The sequence below is a fragment of the Cottoperca gobio genome, chromosome 23, assembly GCF_900634415.1.
Source record: "Cottoperca gobio chromosome 23, fCotGob3.1, whole genome shotgun sequence".
NCBI classification, from domain to species: Eukaryota; Metazoa; Chordata; class Actinopteri; order Perciformes; family Bovichtidae; genus Cottoperca; species Cottoperca gobio.
In genome coordinates, this window is record NC_041377.1 from 1,682,501 (window position 1) to 1,707,825 (window position 25,325).

At 44.0% G+C, this 25,325-nt stretch overlaps 1 protein-coding gene across 1 annotated transcript; it reads left to right on the forward strand.

The window, feature by feature from the left end:
- The first annotated feature begins 5,884 nt into the window (after positions 1 to 5,884).
- Positions 5,885 to 24,063, forward strand: tmcc3 (transmembrane and coiled-coil domain family 3). The gene is made up of 5 exons (XM_029462055.1): positions 5,885 to 6,245; positions 21,003 to 21,173; positions 21,339 to 22,117; positions 22,662 to 22,797; positions 23,044 to 24,063. Exons 1-5 carry the CDS (start codon positions 6,243 to 6,245, stop codon positions 23,344 to 23,346), a joined length of 1,392 nt encoding a protein of 463 aa, XP_029317915.1. The 5' UTR covers positions 5,885 to 6,242; the 3' UTR covers positions 23,347 to 24,063.
- Positions 24,064 to 25,325: the final 1,262 nt, after the last annotated feature.

The following is a 25,325-nucleotide window of genomic DNA, read 5'->3' on the forward strand; positions in this document are numbered from 1 at the left end:
CTGTATGCAATAAAACTGCAGCAGAGTTTGTGAAATAGTGTGCGTGTGATTAACTTTGACAGCCCTGCATCTATCTGCTGCAGACACTCAATCCCGGTCATCTTAAATTTACCGCCAGAGGACCTTAAACCCCGCTGCCAATTGTTTTCACTCCCAGCATGACCATTCAAGTGCCCCGTTGATTTAGTTCCCCTGCTATGCCTGGACTAAAGATAGGACTGGAACCTCAGCGCTCCCTGAAGAAATGCTATTATAGTGGCTAGTGGAAAGTACTTAAATAAACAGGGTTTCACCACACAAACTAGTTCCTGTGTAGATTTCTAGATGTTACAAAATATTAACACAACATACGTAGCGAACTGAGCTAAATGACAAAGTTTACGTTAGATTGCGAGTCAGGATTGAAGTGAGTAATACTGTAATATACCTCAAATGACTAAAGGTTATGCCACTTAAACTAAATCAGATTTTAGCATTATCAGACATTATCCTCTCATGAATACTGAACTGACTTTGAAACACATAAAGTATTTCTTCATACAGAAATAAAGTCATACTTACGCAGTTCAAGACACCAAACGTCACACAGACGTTTCATTTAGCAGCTAAAGATCCAGATTTCTTTCTGAGGAGTTGATGGAGACCAAAAGTAGAGCTAGCTAAAGATCGCTTATTCTACAAAGACACACAACAGGACTACAAACAGACACAAAAGGACTACAAAGAGACACAACAGGACTACAAACAGACACAAAAGGACTACAAAGAGACACAAAAGGACTACAAACAGACACAACAGGACTACAAACAGACACAAAAGGACTACAAAGAGACACAAAAGGACTACAAACAGACAAACACACAACAGGACTACAAACAGACACAAAAGGACTACAAAGAGACACAAAAGGACTACAAACAGACAAACACACAACAGGACTACAAACAGACACAACAGGACTACAAACAGACACAAAAGGACTACAAACAGACACAACAGGACTACCAACAGACACAAAAGGACTACAAACAGACACAAAAGGACTACAAAGAGATGCAGAATGACAAAAAGCTGCCTCTTTGTCTCCTGTTCTGACTCTCTTAGGGTGGGGGCCCTTTCCATGTCTGTGCCCAGGGGCCCATTGTCCCATAATCCGTCCATGTACTGAATGTCTAAATAGGCAACTGTTTGCTATGTTGAATTTAAAAGGTGATGGAAAGGCCATTGTGTGCCTAAAGTAGCTTCATCTAAAGTAACTACATGTTATAAGTACTTGGGAAGGATTTACAAACATCATGTTTTGACATCATGGCTGACCCTGCCGCTGGACTGTGTTTGATGATACCACGTCAGACTGAGCCCTCTCTGCTGATTAATTCTGCCTGGTGATATATGTGGATGCTCAGGCTGATTAGTCACTGTCCCCATTGCCAAACGGTATCCACAGCAGCAGTCTCACGTGCTCGCCCCCCCCCCTCACCGTGTCGCAACACGTTTGTGTGTGAGTAAGGATCATTACTCGTCCACTACTGAGCCTAATGGGGCTTATCAGCATCAATAGCACAAGCTGAAAAGAACAGTTATGTTGAAACTAGCTCTTTTTTGACAGCGGGATCCAGAGGGATTACATCCTCTTCAGTGTGACACTGTGCCGCTCTCTATAAAGTTATAAATGTTCAAGCAGTAAGTGAAAGAAAGGAAGGGAGATAAAAAGCCATGAGGTGAGAGAGAGAGAGAGAGAGAGAGAGAGAGAGAGAGAGAGAGAGAGAGAGAGAGAGACAGACAGGAGAGACAGAGAGAGAGACAGAGAGAGAGAGAGAGAGAGACAGAAGGAGAGAGAGACAGATGAGAGAGAGAGAGAGAGAGAGCAGAGATAGAGAGAGACGACTAGAGAGACAGAGCGAGAGACAGAGCGAGACAGAGAGAGAGAGGAACAGAGAGAGGAGCAGAGAGAGAGAGACAGGAGAGTAACTGAGAGGAGACAGAGAGAGAGAGCCAGAGAGAGACAGAGAGAGAGATGAGAGAGAGAGAGACAGAGAGAGTACAGAGAGAGAGAGAGAGAGGAGAGAGAGAGACAGACAGAGCAGAGAGATGAGAGAGAGAGAGGAGATATAGAGAGACAGACAGACCAGACAGAGAGGAGAGAGAGAGAGAGAGAGAGGAGAGAGAGTGAGAGAGGAGGAGAGAAGAGAGAGAGAGAGAGAGAGAGAGAGAGAGAGAGAGGCAGGGAAGGAGATGCACCGTAAAAGAAAATGCGATTGCTGGCACTAAAGCATTGATTTAATAAAAGAGAAAGAGAGCGGGAGGTTGACAGCTTTAATAAAAAGAGAGGGTAATTTGAGGACACACATCGACGAAGAGTTGGTGCAATGGAAGACGGGATGCGTTTTATGTAACCCAACTATACTTCATAACCTCCCTGCTCAAATACTGAGCCCAGAGGACGTGCATGTGCAAGCGTCTCCCTGTTCAATTGTTTCTGTCTTCGCCCTGCATGAAAGACACGTTTTATTAACAGCGGCACAGACACGTCGGTGGGTCGCAGCTTTTAGCCTCTGAGCTCATCTGGATGTCGACATATTCCCCGCTGACAATAGCAGAATTATAAACACATTATATGCGACAGTGATAGCAGCCAGACACGAGGCGCGAGTCATAACTGTGAAATATTCTCAATGTGTTTTTCATTTGCTTGTCATACACATCCCCTTGTCTATGTAATGGATGCAAATGGATGCAAAATGTGTTAAACATGATCTCCTCTTGGTGTAATCTCATCAGAAGCAGTTCTATCTTCCAAAGAAAAACTAATGAGAAAGCAACGAGACGTTTCTTTCTGAGCACACGGTCCTTCCTGTCTGACTCAGACACGGGGCAACAACCGGGCCGGATTAGGTCAGCTGTTCGTCAATTAGCTCTCAGTTTCTTGTCTTACTTTCTTTTCCATCTGTCGGTTTCCTTTCTCACACATATTGGATGGACCGTACGGTCAGTGAGGCATGGGAACTGATATTATCATTGACGTCACTTTTACTGGCATTCACCCTCCGTATGTCTAAATGAGGTGGACGCTTTCAACATAGTGCAGTCCACAACAACAACAAGTACACACACACACACACACACACACACACACACACACACAACTTAACAAAAAGGGAACTTCTTAGGTTATACAAGATCATTGCGTTGCGCTTCATCTCACAGGTGTTTGTATTGTTCTGGGTACTGAAGTTACACTGAACTCAGTAATATTAAAATGAGGTTTTAACACGATTATTTTAATATAATCGGCAGCTGTAAATGATTTACAGTATATCCCCTTTTATCAGCTGTCATTAATTGTTTTTGCTCTGTTTTGTTCGCCCCTACTTCCTGAGTGAACATGAGGCTCCACTATGTTCACCAGCCAGTCAGCTGTGTCTCTGTCTACTGTTGCATTGAACATGAGGCTCATTTGGGGAGGGGTTAGTGGGAATCAAAACAGTGCAGGCCATGAAAGATGGTGAAATGATCCGTAGAGTGCAGAACTACATCGTCAGATGATAATTCACTGCAGCACCTTTCACACAAACACGCAGCCCAAAGTGCACAAACTAAACTCAACCACGACAGAGACAGTTAAGCCGGGCGTAAAGGAGGAAGTTAGGTTATGTAAAAGTCTGTTTTCACGAAGGGAGGGGGCGGTGTTTCCTTAACCTAACCAAGTTTCCTGTTCCTTTGAAAAGATTGTATGTATGTAACGAGTGGAAGCTGACACTGGAGGGTACGCAGAGCATCATCGTTCGAAGCTGACCAAGCTGATGGCAGTGAAGACATTCCAGAATCCCAAAGTCACAGCTGAGATGGAGACAGGAAAGAGCCGCAGGAAGTCCACAAGGAACACAAACATTGCGGGTGGGGAAAGGGAACAATAGCAACAGGCTTCAATCCTTGACGCACACATGGATTTAACATCATTTAGTAACCATGAGATTGATACACTGGAGATCAAACGCGCTGTGCAGCATCTCTCTTCTTCTCCGATAACTGGAATTGGATTTTGAACTCTAATGTGGTGACATTTAGATTTAGAGAATCGCAGCTGCATGCATGTCAGAGAGTGTGTGTGTGTGTGTGTGTGTGTAGAGGTCTGCTCCTAATGGCATTACAATACATATGTGAGCCCACAGCCCTCTCTGAATCAAATCAATGCTAAAGTACAAAGAGAGAGACCTAATTAAATGTCACATTTAACCCTCTGCCTGCTACCTTTCTTTCACACACACATAAGCACGGATCAATACTCAGGAGAGATGGACTGGAAGTGTATTAGGTTGTTAGGATTGATCATAAAGCAGAAAGATTAATTGTGGATCCATCCCAGAGCTATGTAATGATCTTTCTAAACATGCACGCACTGATTGAATCAACCTGGATCAGATTCAACTCTCAATAACAGAGTGTTGCCCTGCAGCCAGTCTCAGTAACAGGTGCTGTTATCTGTCCTGCAGGCTGAATCACTCGGCCTCAGAGTGTCCAACCTGTCTGCACACACACACTTGTCACAATGATTAAAAGATGGCTGACTCACTCACCGGCCTCTGTGGGCTTCAGGGTGATGTGTGCAGGAGAGGGAAGAAAGTGATGAAGAATGACTGGGATACAAACATCTGTCAGTGTATGAATGTTTTCTAATATGGCAGGTCCAAGAGGTGAAACACTACAGGCAAAAATATGTTGATATATATTACTTCCCCTGCAGTGTGTCCCCTTACATTGTGTGGATGAATACTTTATGTGAGCCCATACAGTAAACTATCACCCGTATCACATGACGGGGCCAATCTAATTGGTTTCTTTATCAGTAGGTCCCGAGTAGACCTGCTCTGACCTGCTGTACCTTTAAATCATTCATGACTCATTCCCCAGACTTTGTGGGGTATTATTCATCTATCAGGTTTCAGCTCTCTAATTATCGACGTGAATGTGTTTTTAAATCAGCTGTAAACATGTGCTATTTAAAAAGTCTGCTTGTAAATGATAAGGAAAGTAGTAATGAGAGAAAGATTACTGGGGATGAACATACAGGGACAAACAACCACCTAATGCATAACTTACTGTGGTGCGATGCAACAAAATACAATATATATATTTACTTGTCAGGCCTTTAACATATCCTGCGTTTTGTTTGTAGATTAAATTAAACAACAGTATATAAAGTTGTAATTAGTTTAATCTCAATTGATCTCACACAATAATATTAATATTATTATTATTAATAATAATAATAATAATAATTATTATTATTATTATAAAATGTACATTATTGTATTATTATTAATAATTATTATTATAATAATTATAATTATAAAATGCACATTGTTGTATTATTATTATTATTATTATTATTATTAATAATAATAATACAACAATGTACATTTTATAATGTTCTCATGCACAATGAGGTATTTTACTTTTGATGCCTGCTTTAAACACATTTTGCTTATAATACCTTTTCTTTATTTTAAGGGAATCATTTTATATTCTAAATACGTACTTAACATGATGTTTACTTTGACTTCCATACTACAAACACTTGCTGTATATACGTATATTCTTTCAATTTAGTTAAGGTTGGCCACATCAGAAGGTAATATAGATAATAATAATAATCATCACAATCATAGTCATAATAAAACTAATTAAGAATATTTTTAAAGATATATAAACGTGTCATATTATTGCCTTCAGTACTAATTGCATGTGTTGTTTTGCACAATATATAATTCTCAAAGTCTTTCCGAAATATAAAACAATATGTGCAACCATAAAACGGATTAAACTTGCAGAAAGTACATGTTTCACTCTCCATCCTCCGGTTATGAATTAATTCTTGTGGGTGTATTCGATATCCCCCACAGCCCCGCCCTCTGTGTAAACGGGTGGGCGGGGCCTAATCACACATTGTGCTTCTCCGGCTCGCCGGGTTCAGAAGGATTACCGTGGCGGGCTGGCTCGGGCGACGAATCACACCGTTGCCGCCGTCGGTCGGTTCTTCCAGCAGCGGTGGCGGCGAGTGGGAGCCGTGATGGCATGTGTTGCACCGACGACGTTACCGGAACAACCGGACAACTCTAAACGTGAGGACGACAACACCGGGAGGTCCAGTTTGAGTTAGCGAGATTATGTCCGGAGCTTGTGCTGCTGTGGAGAAAAGTTTATCAGGAGTCGGGATACTCTTACACCACATTACGATAACATGGTAAATATGCTTTTCTACTGTTAGCTAACGTTAGCTTACTAGCCTCAAAAACAGTTTAACAAGCATACAAAGAGTTGACAAGTTATTATAATGTCTTTAAAACGAGCTAACCGTCGAGTTTCTGTCATGGGAGAAGAAGAGGAGTTGGAAATCTTCCTCTTTTCCAACAGCTGACATGTCGACTAGCCCCGACACGTTTTTGTTTTCTTCTGCAAGGATGTGAATTAAAGCAGAATATATTATTCAATGCATAATAATGATGTGCATAACTCTGTAGGAGGCTTTCTGCATTGTGGCACACACACTGGAACATTTCCATTCTTTATATCGGGCTCTTACTATATTCTTCTGCCCACAATGGTGTGCAACCAACATGCACTGCGGTTATATATGGAGTAAGTAAGTGTGTGCCAGATCCAGAAGCTCTTATATCATGTTCTGCTCCAGGATCTGCTCATATGTGAGGATAAATTAAATTGACAGATTTTGCAAAGGAGTCTGGTGGAGATGAACCGAGCTTAGCTCCTTACAGATCATCTGCTGAGCAGACAAAGAAAGGCAGGAAAGCTTGAAAAATTACTTTCATGATTAATTGATTATCAGTGTGTGTGTGTGCGTGTGCGTGTGTGAGCGCGTGCATGTGCGTGTGTGTGTGTGTCTGTGCGTGTGTGTGAGAGAGGCAGCATTAAATTGACAGATTTTATAATGGAGTTTGGTGGGGATGAACTTAGCAGACCAGACAGTGAACATGTCATATGGTCTTAAGTCATTTGTTCACTCAGGTGCCCTTTCATGATGTTGACAATCTCTTTTATCACCCAGACATCACATAGACTCACGGGCAGAGCCAAGTGGTGGAGCAGGTATATCCAGGTGTTTTCTTTATATTAAATTGTATGGAGGGTGTGTGGAAATAAAGGGGGGGAGGTTGCTGTTTTCTGAAAGGCTCTGTTGTAGAGCTCCTGTTATGTGTTGCATCCATGCAACACATGCTATGGTGACATGCTTGTGTCACTATATTCCTAATAACATGGCGTGTTATGACAGAGAAACAGATTCTACTCTGACCCAGTTATAATTGGCTCACAGTACATCTAGCTGCTTCGCTGTGTAGCCCTGTACAGAACATACTTCTAGGCTAAGAGTTTGACATTTTTCAAGCTGTTGTCATCTACTCTTGTGAAACGCAGCCACGCTTTTGAACGGATTCTCGATTCGCAGGTGCACAAGATGACACACGGGCACTTTTCAACACATGACGGCTTTATGAGATGTTCAGGGACTGGAGGCAGATAATCCCGTCCAGCATCTTTCCAGTGATCTGAGCGATGCCCAGTGCACCCGCTGTGTTAGTGCAGGATGAAGAGCTTTGCCCAAGGGCACCTGAGTGGTCGATTTTGTGCAAAGATATAGCATTAGTCATTTTCCTCAAGCACTTTTTCCAGACAGTAGCTGGAAAGTCTAGTGTCTGTGAGGGAGGAGGCGGGGGGGGGGGGGGGGTAAAGTCTTCATTATATCTGGATAACCAGTGATTCTCATCGGATTTCAAATTAGGACAAAACTTTAGTTTTTTTAGGTAGAGCTGCTACTAATGAAGAATAACAGAGACAGAGAGAGAGACAGAGACAGAGAGATATCAACATCAACACCAGAGCTGCCACCATTGTACCCCTGAGCAAGGCACTTAACCCCGAGCTGCTCCAGGGGGACGGTCCCTGTAGTTGGTTCCCTGTAAGTCGCTGTGATGTAGAAACATTGACTTGTGTTTGCAGGTAAATAACTGCTGGACTTAATTTATTTAAATATCGATGTGGCTGGTGCTTAAAGGTCTCGTGTTGGTTCACATAAATAATGGTGTATAATTAAGGCACCGAGCAACCTTTCCTCTCCCTATCATTAGACCACTTTCAAAAAGGAATATTCTATCCTCTGCAAGCTGGATGTGTGTGTGTGTGTGTGTGTGTGGGCATTTGTTTTTGATCTGGATGAAAGCGGAGGACGTTGTGGTTTCCTTCTCTGAGCTCCTGACAAATACCCCCCTGTGGGCAGCAGTGTGTTTTTCTCAAATTCTTCTTCTTCTTCTTTTGATTAATGTAAATAAAGAAGAGTTTATTTTTAGCCCCTTTCTTGGCAAAGAGATAACAGAAATCTGTCGGCCATTAGTTGGGTCAGGGTAGTTTTGGCTTCATGCAAAGACTTCTATCAGCCACCCGGGGGACACGGTCCTCACCAGGCGTCGGTGTGTGATTGTCCCACCTTAGGACAGTGTGTATCTTTCTCTCAGTGCAACACATTTATATCTTGGAGGTATTCGGTTAACGGTTAGTACAGCCCCATAACTGCCAGCTGACGCATCAAACGCAGCCTCTACGCGTCACCTCTTATATTTAGTCTCCTCTTTCCAGGAGCAGAAAGCAAATGGATTCACACACTCCCTGAGGTGTGTTTGTGGTGGTCTACTGGCGATGATTTAATGAAGAGAAGAAGCTTTTTGTTCAACTAATATGTGAAGAAAACAAACAAAAGATGGGAGAGAAGGTAAACGCATGGTTCCTGCTCTGTTCAACACAACATTTAAAGACATTCAACAGGTCAGAGCTTGTCTTTCGCTCTCTTTCTGTTTGAAACGGGAAACCAGTTTTTGCAGTAGGCCTGGTTTTAATGGTACACACACACACACACACACACCCCCCATCAGCACCACAACTCCCGGTGATGAGCTGAGCTGTGGCCTTTGTTTGGCCTTTTGTGGGTGAACAAAATGGGAGGAGTGAATGCCGTTGAATGGGCGCTGGTTTGTTGTTATTCGCCTTCGACTCGCTTCATTGGTTCTTACGGTGCGAGCCCGGCTCTACTCAATGCCGTCTGTTGTCAAGGGCAACTGGTGGAATCTGTGTCGTATCCCAGAATAAGAGATGCCTAAAGGGATAGTTTGCTTTCTACTTACCCAGAGTCAGTAGATGACGATCAACACGCCTCAGGTTTGGAGACGCAGACAGATGTAAGTCACACGATAACACAAACAAACAACAAAGGAGGCAGCGGTAGACCGGCAACTTCTGCAAGGTATGATTACTGTTTTTGTCAAAGGAGTTTGGTGCCGCCCGTCCAAAGCAGTGTAGGTACTCCAGTCTCCAGGGACGTGTTGACCGCCATCTACCGTCTATGGATTACTACCTCATACAACCCCACTTCAAAACATCCAAACTCTCTCTTTGAACTTGTTCAAATGAGGAAAGCGAGCGGAGTGTAATCTGTGAAATGTGAATTATTGAGACGATTAGGGTTTGAAGGTGATAAGCTGACAGTGAATCGACACACCCCAGCAGCGATGGCGGGTGTGTGAGTAACACGGTGCGGATTAACCAACTCACAAATAGTCGGCCCATCAAAGAGCTCCTGTGTTGGGCCAACACACTCCCACGCAGCTGATTTCCCCCGTAGTCATATGATACAACGCTGATTCATTGCCATTTATGACACTCAGATGCTAAATTTGGTTTAGCCCCTTTTAGCATTTGTTTCTTTTCTTTTAAAACACTCAACAGCTTCTGCATGAAGAAAACAATGAAGATTAAGTGTTTTATATAACATTTTGTATTATTTAGACTGCTCTTCAGGCAACACGGGCAACTTAAATGCATCGCTTTGGGCTCATGGTCGGCAATCTTAACTGTTTCCTTTAGTTTTGTATTATTTTGTAGTAATACACATCGTCCAACAAATGTACAGTTTGTAAATTAGTGCTGCAGCTTTGGATTTCTCTTATTATTAATCAGGCTACTGGATTAATCGTTCTTCTGTGACGTCTTCAAATGTCAGAAACAAACCAACATTGTACATGCTATCATGGAAGACTAAGAATATGTATAATAATAACAGTTAATTTCAAGTGTTTCAGCACTAATGTAAATAAAGTCTGCACATAAATAAATAAATAAATAATAAGGAGCTTCTGCCACTCACTGTTATGTAATGCACAGGAAGTGTTCGCATGTGTGTTGACAGAAGGATGCAGGGTCATTCAGACTGTGGACACATTTCAAAGTCTGGCTTGTACTCATGCCAACATTGCATGCGTGTACTCGGCTCGAGTAAGTGTAAGTGTGTGTGTGTGTGTGTGTGTGTGTGTGTGTTGTAAGTGCAGAGCAGTGGTGTTATGAATCAGGCGTCTAAAAATGGAGCGTTTCTCTTTTAGAGGTGTTGAATGAAGCTTTAACTCTTTCCTCTGTTACATGTGGCATCTAAATACAGTGTGTGTGTGTGTGTGTGTGTGTGTGCGTGTCATGAGCATCTTAGAGTTACATTCAGGCGCACAATGTGTTAATTGATATGAATGTATATTTGCTAGACGTGTGTATGAGGTCAGTATATTGTGCTGTTTGCTGGAGGAAGTAGTTTGTTTCTGAATAATCCCATGAAATGGGTCATAAACGTTGTTAAACATATATTTGGTCAATTGTTTTGGATGAACTGGACGAGTAATGTGATTTTAAAATGAGCAATTGTTCCCGTAAAGGCCTCAGAATACACTCTGACCTTAACTTTCAATAATATCTGATAAAACCTTAATCCAAATCTGCTGTTCAAACACTGACCTCGGATGGATTTGCTCTTCCTCTCTCCCTTCTTCTTCTTCTTCTTCTGTATCTCCATCGCTTCCTCTTTTTAATTCTCTTGTTCTTATCTCTTATCTCCCTCAAGATACAACCTCCCACATCTCACCCCTTCGCTTTCTCTCTCTCTTTCCTCCCCGAGCATTTTAGAATGGGAGCACGGGCTGCTGGGTAATCTTTGTTCATGAAAGCAGATTTAAAATCTCAGATTACGAGAGGAGAGGAGAGAAGAGGAGGGATTACAACTCTACTTTTTTTGCATGTGGGTATGTAAAGCAGGTCATATGCAAACATACCCGTGGTTCAGCTTGTGTCGTACACGCTGTGCTCAGTGTTCAAGCTTCATGTGTGTGTTTGTGTAAATGTGTTAATTTATAATCTGATGCTAGCTGCCCATAGAGTCGATGGATTACCAACAGCTCATTGATATTTAACTCGATATCCATTCAGGCCGCTCTCTTTCTCTCGCTGCCGTGTGATTTATTGATTCTCTGTATTTCCTAGTTTGGAAGTTGAACCACATCTCTTATAATAAACATCCAACATGCAGACCCTTAAGGACAAACATGTCCTCCACAATTGTTGATCCTCCCGACGTCACACCTTAAAATCACGTCAGGCTTTATATATATATATATTATATATATATATATATATATAATATATTTGTATTGCAGGTTTAGGTTAGGTAACAAGCGTGTACTTTAAAATCTTGTTGCTAAACATTGACCCTATCCCAGACTGTGAAAAACTAATTTAGCAAACAGAAAATAGCCAAATTTAGGGTTATAATTAATTAATTAATTAATTAATTAATTAATTAATTAATTAATTAAAAAACAAACTGGCACTACAAAGGGTTAAACATCATAGTGATGATCAGGTTAAAGATTTAACCCAGTAAAGGTGGAACATAGTATTAATAAAGTTAAATAATCCCTATAAAGTCTATTTAAAGACAAATGGCTGTCTCTAAATAAAGCCTTTTGTCATTAAGCATCATTCATTTAGAGACATTAGTTTTAATACGGCAAACACCGGCAGCTGCTTTCACTCGTGCGCCGTTAAGTCAAATCCTGTTTATTGTTCCGGCGTCACGCGTTGTTGTTGTTATTATTATTATTAAAGGCTCTTATTGACGTTAATCCTCTTAGAAGCGCTGGAGTTTGTGCAAAATGACCAACATTTATTCTAAGCGTTGAACGTTTTGAAGAACTCGCCGTCTCTCTCCGTCTCCAGACATCTTTCCTCTGGAGACATGAGCTGATCTCTGTAAAGAGGAACACGTATCTCTGTCTATCATCCCTCCATCTGTGGTTTGTAAATACTGCTCGGGGGGGGGCGCTTCCATACTGTATGGACATCTCAGTCTGAGCTGATCTTATATCAGAGCACACACACACACACACACACACACACACAGAGGGGTTTGAAGCTCGCTCCACAGCAGTCCTGTTAACGTTAAATGAAATGCTCTTTCACTCGCATGCGTTCACCTTCATGCATGCACTCGAAAATCAATTGCACCGCCCCAAGTAGGTAGAAACAATAGTGCTTTCCATTCATGCCCTCATGTCTTCTTCACCATCTCTGATCTCTTTGTGCGTCTGTGATTAATGGAGAGCGGTACGACTCGATGCAGAATTAGTTATGACAATTTGACAGGTTCTTAAAGTGCTGTCGAATCACATGAAGAGGCTTCAGAAGCAGCAGGAGGCGACCAGTATTGATTAGAAGTGCTGCGCTGATTGGAATTACAGCGGCCATTAAACACCGTGTGAAAGGGATTTGTAAATAATTTAGTGTGTGTGTGTGTGTGTGTGTGTGTGTGTGTCTCTCTCTCTGTGTCTCTCTGTGTGTGTGTGTCTGTGTGTCTCTCTCTCTGTGTCTCTCTGTGTGTGTGTGTCTCTCTTTGTGTGTGTCTGTGTGTCTCTCTGTCTCTCTCTGTGTGTCTCTCTCTGTGTGTGTGTGTGTGTGTGTGTGTGTGTGTGTGACTCTGTGTGTGTGACTCTGTGTGTGTGACTCTGTGTGTGTGACTCTGTGTGTGTCTCTCTCTGTGTCTCTCTGTGTGTGTCTCTCTGTGTGTGTCTCTCTGTGTGTCTCTCTGTGTGTGTCTCTCTGTGTGTCTCTCTGTGTGTCTCTCTGTGTGTGTCTCTCTGTGTGTGTCTCTGTGTGTCTCTCTGTGTGTCTGTGTGTGTGTCTCTCTGTGTCTCTGTGTGTGTGTCTCTCTGTGTGTCTGTGTGTGTCTCTGTGTGTGTGTCTCTCTGTGTGTGTTGTCTCTCTGTGTGTCTCTGTGTGTGTCTCTCTCTGTGTGTCTCTGTGTGTGTGTGTGTGTGTGTGTGTGACTCTGTGTGTGACTCTGTGTGTGTCTCTCTGTGTGTGTCTCTGTGTGTGTCTCTCTGTGTGTGTCTCTCTGTGTGTGTCTCTGTGTGTGTCTCTCTGTGTGTCTCTCTGTGTGTGTCTGTGTGTGTCTCTCTGTGTGTGTCTCTCTGTGTGTGTCTCTCTGTGTCTGTGTGTGTCTCTGTGTGTGTGTCTCTCTGTGTGTCTCTCTGTGTGTGTCTCTCTGTGTCTCTCTGTGTGTCTCTCTGTGTGTCTCTCTGTGTGTGTGTGTCTCTCTGTGTGTCTGTGTGTGTGTCTCTCTCTGTGTGTCTGTGTGTGTGTCTCTCTCTGTGTGTCTCTCTGTGTGTCTCTGTGTGTGTCTCTCTGTGTGTGTCTCTCTGTGTGTCTCTCTGTGTGTCTCTCTGTGTGTCTCTTCTGTGTGTGTGTCTCTCTGTGTGTCTGTGTGTGTGTCTCTCTGTGTGTCCTCTGTGTGTGTCTCTCTCTGTGTGTCTCTGTGTGTGTGACTCTGTGTGTGACTCTGTGTGTGACTCTGTGTGTGACTCTGTGTGTCTCTCTGTGTGTCTCTCTGTGTGTGTCTCTGTGTGTGTGTCTCTCTGTGTGTCTCTGTGTGTGTCTCTCTCTGTGTGTCTGTGTGTGTGTCTCTCTCTGTGTGTCTCTCTGTGTGTCTCTGTGTGTGTCTCTCTGTGTGTGTCTCTCTGTGTGTCTCTCTGTGTGTCTCTCTGTGTGTCTCTCTGTGTGTGTGTCTCTCTGTGTGTCTGTGTGTGTGTCTCTCTGTGTGTCTCTGTGTGTGTCTCTCTCTGTGTGTCTCTGTGTGTGTGACTCTGTGTGTGACTCTGTGTGTGACTCTGTGTGTGACTCTGTGTGTGACTCTGTGTGTGTGACTCTGTGTGTGTCTCTCTCTGTGTCTCTCTGTGTGTGTCTCTCTGTGTGTGTCTCTCTGTGTGTCTCTCTGTGTGTGTCTCTCTGTGTGTCTCTCTGTGTGTCTCTCTGTGTGTGTCTCTCTGTGTGTGTCTCTGTGTGTCTCTCTGTGTGTCTGTGTGTGTGTCTCTCTGTGTCTCTGTGTGTGTGTCTCTCTGTGTGTCTGTGTGTGTCTCTGTGTGTGTGTCTCTCTGTGTGTGTGTCTCTCTGTGTGTCTCTGTGTGTGTCTCTCTCTGTGTGTCTCTGTGTGTGTGTGTGTGTGTGTGTGTGTCTCTGTGTGTGTCTCTGTGTGTGTCTCTCTGTGTGTGTCTCTGTGTGTGTCTCTCTGTGTGTGTCTCTCTGTGTGTCTCTCTGTGTGTGTCTCTCTGTGTGTCTCTCTGTGTGTGTCTGTGTGTGTCTCTCTGTGTGTGTCTCTCTGTGTGTGTCTCTCTGTGTCTGTGTGTGTCTCTGTGTGTGTGTCTCTCTGTGTGTCTCTCTGTGTGTGTCTCTCTGTGTCTCTCTGTGTGTCTCTCTGTGTGTCTCTCTGTGTGTGTGTGTCTCTCTGTGTGTCTGTGTGTGTGTCTCTCTCTGTGTGTCTGTGTGTGTGTCTCTCTCTGTGTGTCTCTCTGTGTGTCTCTGTGTGTGTCTCTCTGTGTGTGTCTCTCTGTGTGTCTCTCTGTGTGTCTCTCTGTGTGTCTCTCTGTGTGTGTGTCTCTCTGTGTGTCTGTGTGTGTGTCTCTCTGTGTGTCTCTGTGTGTGTCTCTCTCTGTGTGTCTCTGTGTGTGTGACTCTGTGTGTGACTCTGTGTGTGACTCTGTGTGTGACTCTGTGTGTCTCTCTGTGTGTCTCTCTGTGTGTGTCTCTGTGTGTGTGTCTCTCTGTGTGTCTCTGTGTGTGTCTCTCTCTGTGTGTCTGTGTGTGTGTCTCTCTCTGTGTGTCTCTCTGTGTGTCTCTGTGTGTGTCTCTCTGTGTGTGTCTCTCTGTGTGTCTCTCTGTGTGTCTCTCTGTGTGTCTCTCTGTGTGTGTGTCTCTCTGTGTGTCTGTGTGTGTGTCTCTCTGTGTGTCTCTGTGTGTGTCTCTCTCTGTGTGTCTCTGTGTGTGTGACTCTGTGTGTGACTCTGTGTGTGACTCTGTGTGTGACTCTGTGTGTCTCTCTGTGTGTCTCTCTGTGTGTGTCTCTGTGTGTGTGTCTCTCTGTGTGTCTCTGTGTGTGTCTCTCTCTGTGTGTCTCTCTGTGTGTCTGTGTGTGTCTCTGTGTGTGTGTGTGTGTGTGTGTGTGTGTGACTCTGTGTGTGACTCTGTGTGTGACTCTGTGTGTGTCTCTCTGTGTGTGTCTCTCTGTGTGTGTCTCTCTGTGTGTCTGTGTGTGTCTCTGTGTGTGTGTCTCTCTGTGTGTGTCTGTGTGTGTCTCTCTGTGTCTCTCTGTGTGTCTCTCTGTGTGTGTCTCTCTGTGTGTCCGTGTGTCTCTCTCTGTGTGTGTCTCTCTGTGTGTGTCTCTCTGTGTGTGTCTGTGTGTGTCTCTCTGTGTCTCTCTGTGTGTCTCTCTGTGTGTGTCTCTCTGTGTGTCCGTGTGTCTCTCTCTGTGTGTGTCTCTCTGTGTGTCTGTGTGTGTCTCTGTGTGTGTGTCTCTCTGTGTGTGTCTCTCTGTGTCTCTCTGTGTGTCTCTCTGTGTGTCTCTGTGTGTGTGTCTCTCTCTGTGTGTCTCTCTGTGTGTCTCTGTGTGTGTGTCAGTGTGTGTGTGTTAAATTGACTTTTTTTTGCATGTGTGTATGTAAAGCAGGTCATATGCAAACATACCCGTGGTTCAGCTTGTGTCGTACACGCTGTGCTCAGTTTTCAAGCTTCATGTGTGTGTTTTTGTAAATGTGTTAATTTATAATCTGATGCTAGCTGCCCATAGAGTCGATGGATTACCAACAGCTCATTGATATTTAACTCGATATCCATTCAGGCCGCTCTCTTTCTCTCGCTGCCGTGTGATTTATTGATTCTCTGTATTTCCTAGTTTGGAAGTTGAACCACATCTCTTATAATAAACATCCAACATGCAGACCCTTAAGGACAAACATGTCCTCCACAATTGTTGATCCTCCCGACGTCACACCTTAAAATCACGTCAGGCTTTATATATATATATATTATATATATAATATATTTGTATTGCAGGTTTAGGTTAGGTAACAAGCGTGTACTTTAAAATCTTGTTGCTAAAGATTGACCTATCCCAGACACACAGACAGATTTTATAATGGAGTTTGGGGGGGGGGATGAGCCTCTTGCAGACCAGACAGTGAACATGTCATATGGTCTTAAGTCATTTTGACACTGTGTTCACGCAGGTGACCTTTCATGATGTCAACAATCTCTTTTATCACCCAGACATGTGATAAGTGGTGGAGCAGGTATATCCAGCCTGTCTGCAGGCGGTGCATGTTTTCTGACCGTTTCGCTCTCACACACACACACACACACACACACACTTATATGTAAATGCATCTTTATGAAGTGCTACAAAACAAATACTGGAACAATAGAAGAAACGATACAAACTAGAAGGGCACTTGGAGAGCGCTGACCTCCTCCAAGGCTGCTTCTATATATAATGTGTGTATCCACCCCGTGATCCAGATGTACTGCAGCAGTGAATGGCTTCGTCCTCGGTCCATGCGTCTCCCTCCCTCCACGGCGCAGGTGATAATCATGTGAAAGAACCCGGATGGATAACATTTCATAATGCGCATGTAAATATACACTCTATACATATATGTTCACATGGTCACTTTAATTTAAATAGCTCTAAATCAATGGTGCTTCAAAGGTCTGTACAGCAGACGCCCTCTTATCAGCAGACCCTCGGATCGGACAGAGACGCTTAACGCTCAGCCGTTGTCGCGATGCTGAATATTTCCTAAACTCTCTGTTTGTATTCGAGCCCATTCCCCATTTCCCCGTCTGTTCTGTGGCTTTCCATTTATTCTCTTGGGTTACTCTGGAGCCCCGTGGGGAGGTGGTGTCTGTCAGCTCCTCTTCCCCACAGGAGGCTCCTCGTTTCTGGCCACAGAGTCACGGCTGATCCCCTCCAGACAGGAGGCTCTCCAGTCCAACACACACACACACACACACACACACACACACACACACACACACACACACACACACACACACACACACACACACCAAATGTCTCATTTCACCTTAAAATGTCCTCTTTTGTTGTTAATCATAGGTGAACTGGAATTCTTTCTCTGTACGTGATGTGAATAGAGTTTTAAAAGGGGAACGGTTGAATGAACACACCCGGAGGATATCCTGTCACCGAGACGGACAGTTCTTGGCACAAATGATTTCCTTCCAAATTAACTGTTGGACTTCAATCAAATATTCTTTACGTGTTAAGACAGTCAGAAGCTTCCCTTCGATTGCAAACTTCAATATAGAGAGCAGCGTTAAGAGAATGTGGTGATTAGACAGCGCAGTGTTTAATCGGCCACAGAGTGCACACGCTAATCTGAATAATTAATAGCTCTGTTCGAGACCCAGTTTAATCGCTTTCATTTATTATTCATCCAGCTCAAACAATAATGTTGCACCTATTTCTGCAGGTGCAACCTGCACGTTATTCTGAGGCAGCGTGGGGCTTAGTGTACGAGGAAGTGTACATTATCAGGGATACTCTGTGTTATTCTTAAAGCTGTTGGAACAGAGTGGTCTTGGCAAACCTTAACAAGGCTGGCTGGATTAATAAACCTTTCAGATCCCACTGTCTACACTGGGATCTGAGCTCATGTCCATATTTGTCCAAAGAGCGGCTGTATATTCTGTGCTGTTGGGTAAGAAAGGGATGATGGTGGAGGAGAACTGATGGCACAGAGACGTTAGCTTGTTCCTGTGTGACGTGTACAGGAGATGTATCCCTGCTTCCCTAATGCATGAGGATTGCTGCCACGTTTGTTAGTTCTTTTGCAGCTATGTCATTGTTTTGGAGCTATATTCCGCTTTCTATGTATTAAATATATATATTTTTGGCAACGCAGGCCTTCAACCTCCATCCGTGTAAAGGGCCGTGACGTGTCATCTCTCCATGTTGAGCTGGCTTCCTGTTATTGGCTTAAGAAGTCTGGTTTTAAACATCTCCGCCACTAAATCTCTTGATCTCCAAATCCCATTATTTCCTCCCCAGCACTCAAACACACACCAGTTTAATTCGACCCGGGGCTAATCTGGTGTGCCGGTTCAGACTGCGTGCGTGTGTGTGTGTGGCTCCACGCTGGTTTACAGCCGACTAATATATGACTTATGTGCTATAATCTCTGTTACATTCAGGCTTTTTAAGAACTCATTTGTCACGGAGAAGACCAATAAAGAATCATGGACACCAAACTGAAAGCCACAAATGTTAATGATAAAAGACGACAAACTGTTGCAGCTCTGTTGCATAATGCAGCCCGTTACCGTACAGCCCTGCAGGTTCCCATACGTTATCTGCACATGTGTAGGAGTATGATATCTTATCAGCACAGTAATATGTACAGGTTAGGAGTGACGCTATTGCACCAGCTCCCTGTTGACACTTATATAAGTATTCAGAGCGGATTACTTGTCCTATAAACGGCCTTGACCTGAGACATGAGCGGTCGATTTATTCATTTTCAACTGGCGGCAGCTGCTGACAGAATACTTTGTGTTTTAAACGCTGATTAGCTGAAGGGGAGGATTTCGTCGCTCATGAGTGACGCCGTGTTTCTGAGTTGTCTACCTCCGGCTCGTGTTAGTGGGATAATAAATAGATGGATCGGAGGCAAGAGTAACGAGCTTCTGACTCTCTCAGCTGAAGAGAGCTTTCCCTCGGCAGTTTCCTGTGTGTGTGTGTCGCGCCGTCGTCTCCTCGTGGCAAGGTCCCTACTCCCATCTCCTCCATCAATGAGCTGCTTGGTGGGAGTTGGAGGAGCACTCTCTATGTTCCACATACTGTACACACCACAAGGGTCCTCTCTGTCTCCAATAGGGTTTTGGATGTAGATAGCCAAATGCAAATTAGCGTCATAATCAGGAAGCACATTAATTTGTTCACTAAATTCCCTTCAGAAATAGTTTGCTGTGTGTGTGTGTGTGTGTGTGTGTGTGTGTGTGTGTGTGGGTGTGGGTGTGTGTGTGTGTGGTTGTTTGTGGAAGTAACAGCAGTCGAGCATGTGAGATGTTCGTTTATAGATGTTTTTTATATATGCATCAAAGCTTCCAGACCAGATTTAAACCCAGGGAGCTGCAGATGTTATGTAAATTAACCAACTCAGCCACCAGGACATTTAATTTGTCAGCGTTTTCACTTGTACGCTATGAAAAAACATTTCTGCAGCGAGCTTTATGGCCAGTATTTCCCTCGAGCACATCCATTCATAAATGTTTTATGTCTTGAAGATGTGTGAAGATCTCCTTCACGTGTTGTTTGTGTGTTTTGACTGCGTGTCCACTCATCTGTACTATAACCTAAAGGGCCTCAGTGCAGACGGGTCAGAGGACAAGTTGTGATCTGATATCTGCTCGAGGTGCACGTCAGAGACATATGGTGCGGTGTGTGTGTGTGTGTGTGTGTGTTCACATGTTAATAATTCCCCACTCTCGCACCCATTTTCCAATAGAAGTCCAATTGTAATACGTGTGTGTGGACTGCCGAGTGTCAGCCGCGTGTCGCAGCTCCTGCAACACGCGGCTGACTTATGAGCAGACCGTTTATATGTGAGAGGCAGCAAAGGAGGGAGGGAGGAAATGTTTGGTTTGTGCAAACGAAAGCATCATCTGCTCACAAATGTAAAAAATATTCAAGCTTTTATTTTGTGTGCGAGCTGAAAGCACAAGGGTTTATGAAAACAAGCAAATCTTCTATTTGTGAAGCTACAAACATCAGCGTTTATTTACAGGGTTGTTCCGGCCGCTCCCCGGCCCGTCTGGATGTTGTGTGTGTGTGTGTGTGTGATGCTCGGAGGGTGTTGGTCATCTGTACTCTGACCGTTTCATTCAGACCAAAGGGTTTACATGAATGACTTTATGTTGATAATGAAATATGCTAAAATAGTAGCTGTTTGATAGTGTTGGAATATTATTCACTGCTTGAGATGGTTGCTGACTCTGCATCACAAAATGCCATAGGTGTGTGTGTGTGTGTGTGTGTGTGTGTGTGTGTGTGTGTGTGTGTGTGTGTGTGTGTGTGTAAAGCCAACAAAAAAAACAACCGCCTTCAGGGTTTGTCAGCAGTTTGCTCGTGTGTGTGTGTTTTTAAGCTTAGTCTGTCTGTGTGCACTTTGCTGCCGTGGCAACAAGAGTTACCACACACTAATATTTTAGGTTGCGTTACGTAATTGTCTGCTTTTGTCAATACGGAGAGAGAGAGAGAGGATTTTCAGCTCTGGAGGCTGTTTTGTTTGGAGCTCCATTAACTGACCATTGTGCCTTCAGACAGGTTTACTGTCTCATCAGCTGCCCTCTTCCTCCTCCTCCTCTTCCTCTTCAGCCTAAACACAAGAATCCTCTCCAGACTGAAGCACTCAATACTCTTTTGATCCTCGTTGCTTTTCGTTTTTAGCTCTGCTCCCATCTTCGTTTTATTCTTGCCAAGAGACGAGACAGACAGTCGAGCAAGAGACGGAAAGAAAACCGTGAGCGGAGACTATGAAGCCGCAGAAACACACCTGCTGTTTCATATCGGGGGCGACGAAGAGCAGCAGGTTTCTGGTGCTTAGTGTAGCCTGAAGGCCTGAACAGACTGCAGCGTCTGACCTCTGTACCGACATCACAGGAGCATTAAAGCCGTAGCATACGTTTACGCACAGCGAGCAAATGTGTTTAGTGTTTGTATGATAATAAAAGTATTAATATCAACCCTCCTCCTTCTTTATGCGTGTGTTTATAGGCGGAGCGCAGTGCTTGCGATGTCAACATCCTCAGCATCCCGGTGCCCATTCGTCGCGGCGGCTCAGAGTCCAACCTGGACGTGGTGGACAGTGTCGGGGATGACGGAGTGGGCCTGGACTTCACCAAGGGAGCGCTTGGTATCGACAGCCTGCAGCAGAAGATCCTCAAGGTCAGAGGAAACATTAGTCGCCTCCTGTGGGGTCTCGCTGGGGAGTAACTGTGTTTGACCTGCAGAGCTGTGCGAGACGTGGGTCCTCTGAGCAGTAACATGTCTTCAACCAATAAGATTACAGTTATATACTGATGCCAATCTCCTCCCTCATTGTGTCTTCAGGTGACGGAGCAGATTAAGGTGGAGCAGACGGCTCGGGACCAGAACGTCGCAGAGTACCTGAAGCTGGTGAACAACGCTGACAAGCAGCAGGTGGGACGAATACGCCAGGTCTTTGAGAAGAAGAACCAGAAGTCTGCGCACACCATCGTCCGGCTGCAGAGGAAGCTGGAGCAGTACCACCGCCGCGTGAAGGACAGCGAGACCAACGGGAAACACAGCCACAAGGATGGCGGCAGCAAGGAGCCCGGGACTCACAGTAAAGAGGGCAGCCTGCGGGACGTCAGCGCTACCGGGAGGCACCCGGCGCTGGATAAAGTGAAGACAATCGGACCCGGTGTGTCGCTTTCGCCACCCTTCTTCTTCAACAAGTCTCGGGAGTTCGCCAACCTCATAAGGAACAAGTTTGGAAGCGCCGACAACATCGCCCACCTCAAGAGCTCCATGGAGTCGGGGTCGCTGCAGGTGGACGGCGCATCCAGGGGTCTGAGCGGGAGCGCCACCACAGTAGCCAAGGCGACCAAGTACCAGAGCGACGAAGAGTGCTCCACGGGGACGTCTGCGTCCGCCGACTCAAACGAGAACCTAGCCGGGGGCTCGGGGGCGGGGTCCGGAGGCCCGGGGAGGTCCGACTCTAACGGGCGGCTGGGGGAGGTGCTGGACATGGTGCGGGAGATCAGGGAGTCTCAGACGCAGCTGGCCGACGACATGGAGACTCTGAACACGCAGTTCAAACGGGATTACAGCTACTTCTCCCAGATGATGCAGGAGGAGAGATACAGGTGTGTGTGTGTGTGTGTGTGTGTGTGTGTGTGTGTGTGTGTGTGTGTGTGTGTGTGTGTGTGTGAGAGATCGATCGGCGCACCTCTACCAGTAATGCTCTTTAAACTAAGTAGAGTTCATAAATAAGTAGGTCACACGGCACTCTATTAGATTAATAAACACGTGGATGTTTTTGCCGTGTGTGTGTGTGTGTGTGTGTGTGTGTGTGGGAGTGTTTTATAGTATGAAGTTCATTTTCTAGAACTAACACACATCCAGTCACAATAAACAAACAGCTCACACGCCAAAGAGATTACTCCAACTATGGAAACATGTTCATTCTTCTGCTGACGGAGCATCGATCATCCTCATCGTGCAGAAACACTTCTGTTTGTACATCTGTTGAAATTCAAATGTTTTCAGCGGCAGTAGTAGATAAACTGCTGCACTCACTCGCCCACACACACACACACACACACACACTCAATTATGCATCTTTCTCTCCCTCTCTCTGTTTCTTCTTGGCGCTCTGCCTCCACCTACTCTACGTGTTGTGCGCGTCAGATATGAGCGGTTGGAGGATCAGTTGAATGACCTGACGGAGCTCCACCAGCACGAGACGATTAATCTGAAGCAGGAGCTGGCCAGTATCGAGGAGAAGGTGGCCTACCAGGCCTACGAGAGGGCCAGGGACATACAGGTAACGCGTCTCCGAGTCCAGAGGCGGATACACAAATCATTTTACACTTACTAAACTCTGGGAGATTGGCCTTCGAGTTTCTAAAGCAGTTGATGGTAAAGCATATCTAATCCAGTTTCCCTGCCCTTCCCTTATGACTCATTGTTCTCCAGTAGTTCCCTGATCTTAACCACAGTGTGTGTGTGTGTGTGTGTGTGTGTGTGTGTGTGTGTGTGTGTGTGTGTGTGTGTGTGTGTGTGTGTGCAGGAGGTCCTGGAGTCGTGCCAGACTCGAGTTTCTAAGCTGGAGCTCCAGCAGCAGCAGCAGCAGACGGTTCAGGTGGAGAACACCGACGCCAAGGTGCTGCTGGGGAAATGCATCAACATCATGCTGGCTATCGTCACCGTGATCCTGGTGTGCGTTTCCACGGCGGCCAAGTTCACGGCCCCGCTGCTGCGTAGTCGCCTCCACCTGGTGTTCACCTGCGTGGGCGTGTCCGTGTTAGCGCTGCTGTGGAAGAACTGGGAACATTTACAGTGCGCTTTGGAACGATTGCTCCTCCCGCACTGAGCAGGGAGGAGTTTACATGTAGCCTTACACCGGCCCGAGTCCCCCACAGATTTTGGGCTTCACGGTGACTTGATTTATGGCTGCTGTGCTTTGCATGTCTAAATGGGGTCCACACAAAGCCTTTCCCAGAATGCACCTCCACTGTAATTCCAACACACAGATGTAAGCTGATATAACTGTGACAAAGCTGAAGCTACAAGGCTGAAGGTGAAGACTTTGTTGAAAGTGCACCACTACAGCCAACAGATGAGTCGGATGGAATTAATCTCGCGCTCATCTGGTCGTCAGAAGATTCTGGATCGTGGCAACAACAGACACTAAAATCTAAATATAGAGGATTTCATTGGTGCGTAGAAATACAGTGATTATTTCCTGTCCCTAAAGGGAAGTGTATCTGTTACAGCACCACCTCACGTCACCTCCAAACACACACTGGCTTTTCTTGAAGCTGTGACATCCACCTGAAGGTTCATTTGTACTGAACTCTGTATTTATGTCTTTTCTTCTTAGGGTCTCACTCAAAAGGACACTTTTAAGCCGTTGTTTTAAACTGTGTGTGTGTGTGTGTGTGTGTGTGTGTGTGTGTGTGTGTGTGTGTGTGTGTGTGTGTGTGTGTGTGTGTACTGTATGCATGCTTGTGTGTGTCTGCATTGTTTCACATTTTGTGGAATATTTGCTTCCTTGGTGAGAGTTTGGAGGGAACATTGACACCACTCATGTCTGAATATGAATATTTATTTTATATATATATATATATATATATATATATAATATATATAATATATATAATATATATATATATATATATAATATATATATATATATATATATATATAATATTATATATATATATAAATATAATATTATATATAAATATATAATATTATATTATATATATATAATATTATATTATATATATATAATATTATATTATATATATATATATAATATTATATTATATATATATATAATATTATATTATATTATATTATATATATATATATATATATATATATATATATATATATATATAAATATAAATATAATAATAATAATAATAATAATAATATAAATATATATATATTATATTATATTTCTTGGATAGAAGCATTAACTTCCTGCCACCTGGTGTTTTCAGACGCTGGTAGGTTGATTTTGTTACCTTTGGACAGATCCAGGACGTTCTAAGCAGCTGCTTGCAATAGCTTCATATTTACACATTTACAAACATTGAGTGGTAGCAATCCTCTCGCGTAACTCTCTGAAAGAAAGCTTATAAGCATTTCCCAAAATGTCAAACTACTCCTTTTAAAACTGCCTCCTGTCTTGTTGATTTTAATGTTTTGGGGTTTTCGTCATGTAAAATCAGTTTTATGTTTTTTGGCTAACCGTGAGATGACGTGCTGCAGCTCCAAAGACTGCAGCTTCAGCATCAACCTTTTTTTAAGGCGAACAGATCAAATGCATTGAAGTTGTGCTGCAACGCAGACATCATGACTTGAAAGGCACCTGTTGCAACTTGAGACCGAGTGATTTCTGCTACTACACTTCAATTATTCATATTAATTCCTTTCAGCGTTCTCACACTTGACTCCCTCGCACAGCGGGGAAGTGATTAATTTGAGATGAAACTAGTACAGAAAGTCCTCCTGCCATCGTAATTTAAGATTCATGAATTGTAATGACTTTGAGGATGGAGGTTGTTTTAGTGAAGAGCTGCGACGATTAGGTTTGGATCACGTTGGACTTCTTCACTATATTCTGACATTTCTTTATTCGATAATGAAAATAATCATTATATGCAGCCCTATTTGAAATACTGTTTGCACTAATATACTGAAGTGTCAGAGATCTAGAATAATTCCCAAGCTGCGTTTACCTCTTAAAACTTAAATAAGTGGTAATATACAGCGTTACAGATTAGACGGGAAACTGAACAATGTAGCTCCGCGCTCTCTAACCCTGTTTCACTGTGATGA

What these genes read in the sequence shown, in the direction of transcription:
- tmcc3 (XM_029462055.1), top strand. An exon ending in TGCAGCAGAAGATCCTCAAG is followed by an intron (nt 21,174 to 21,338) that starts GTCAGAGGAAAC and finishes TTGTGTCTTCAG; the next exon opens with GTGACGGAGCAGATTAAGGT. An exon ending in ATGCAGGAGGAGAGATACAG is followed by an intron (nt 22,118 to 22,661) that starts GTGTGTGTGTGT and finishes TGTGCGCGTCAG; the next exon opens with ATATGAGCGGTTGGAGGATC.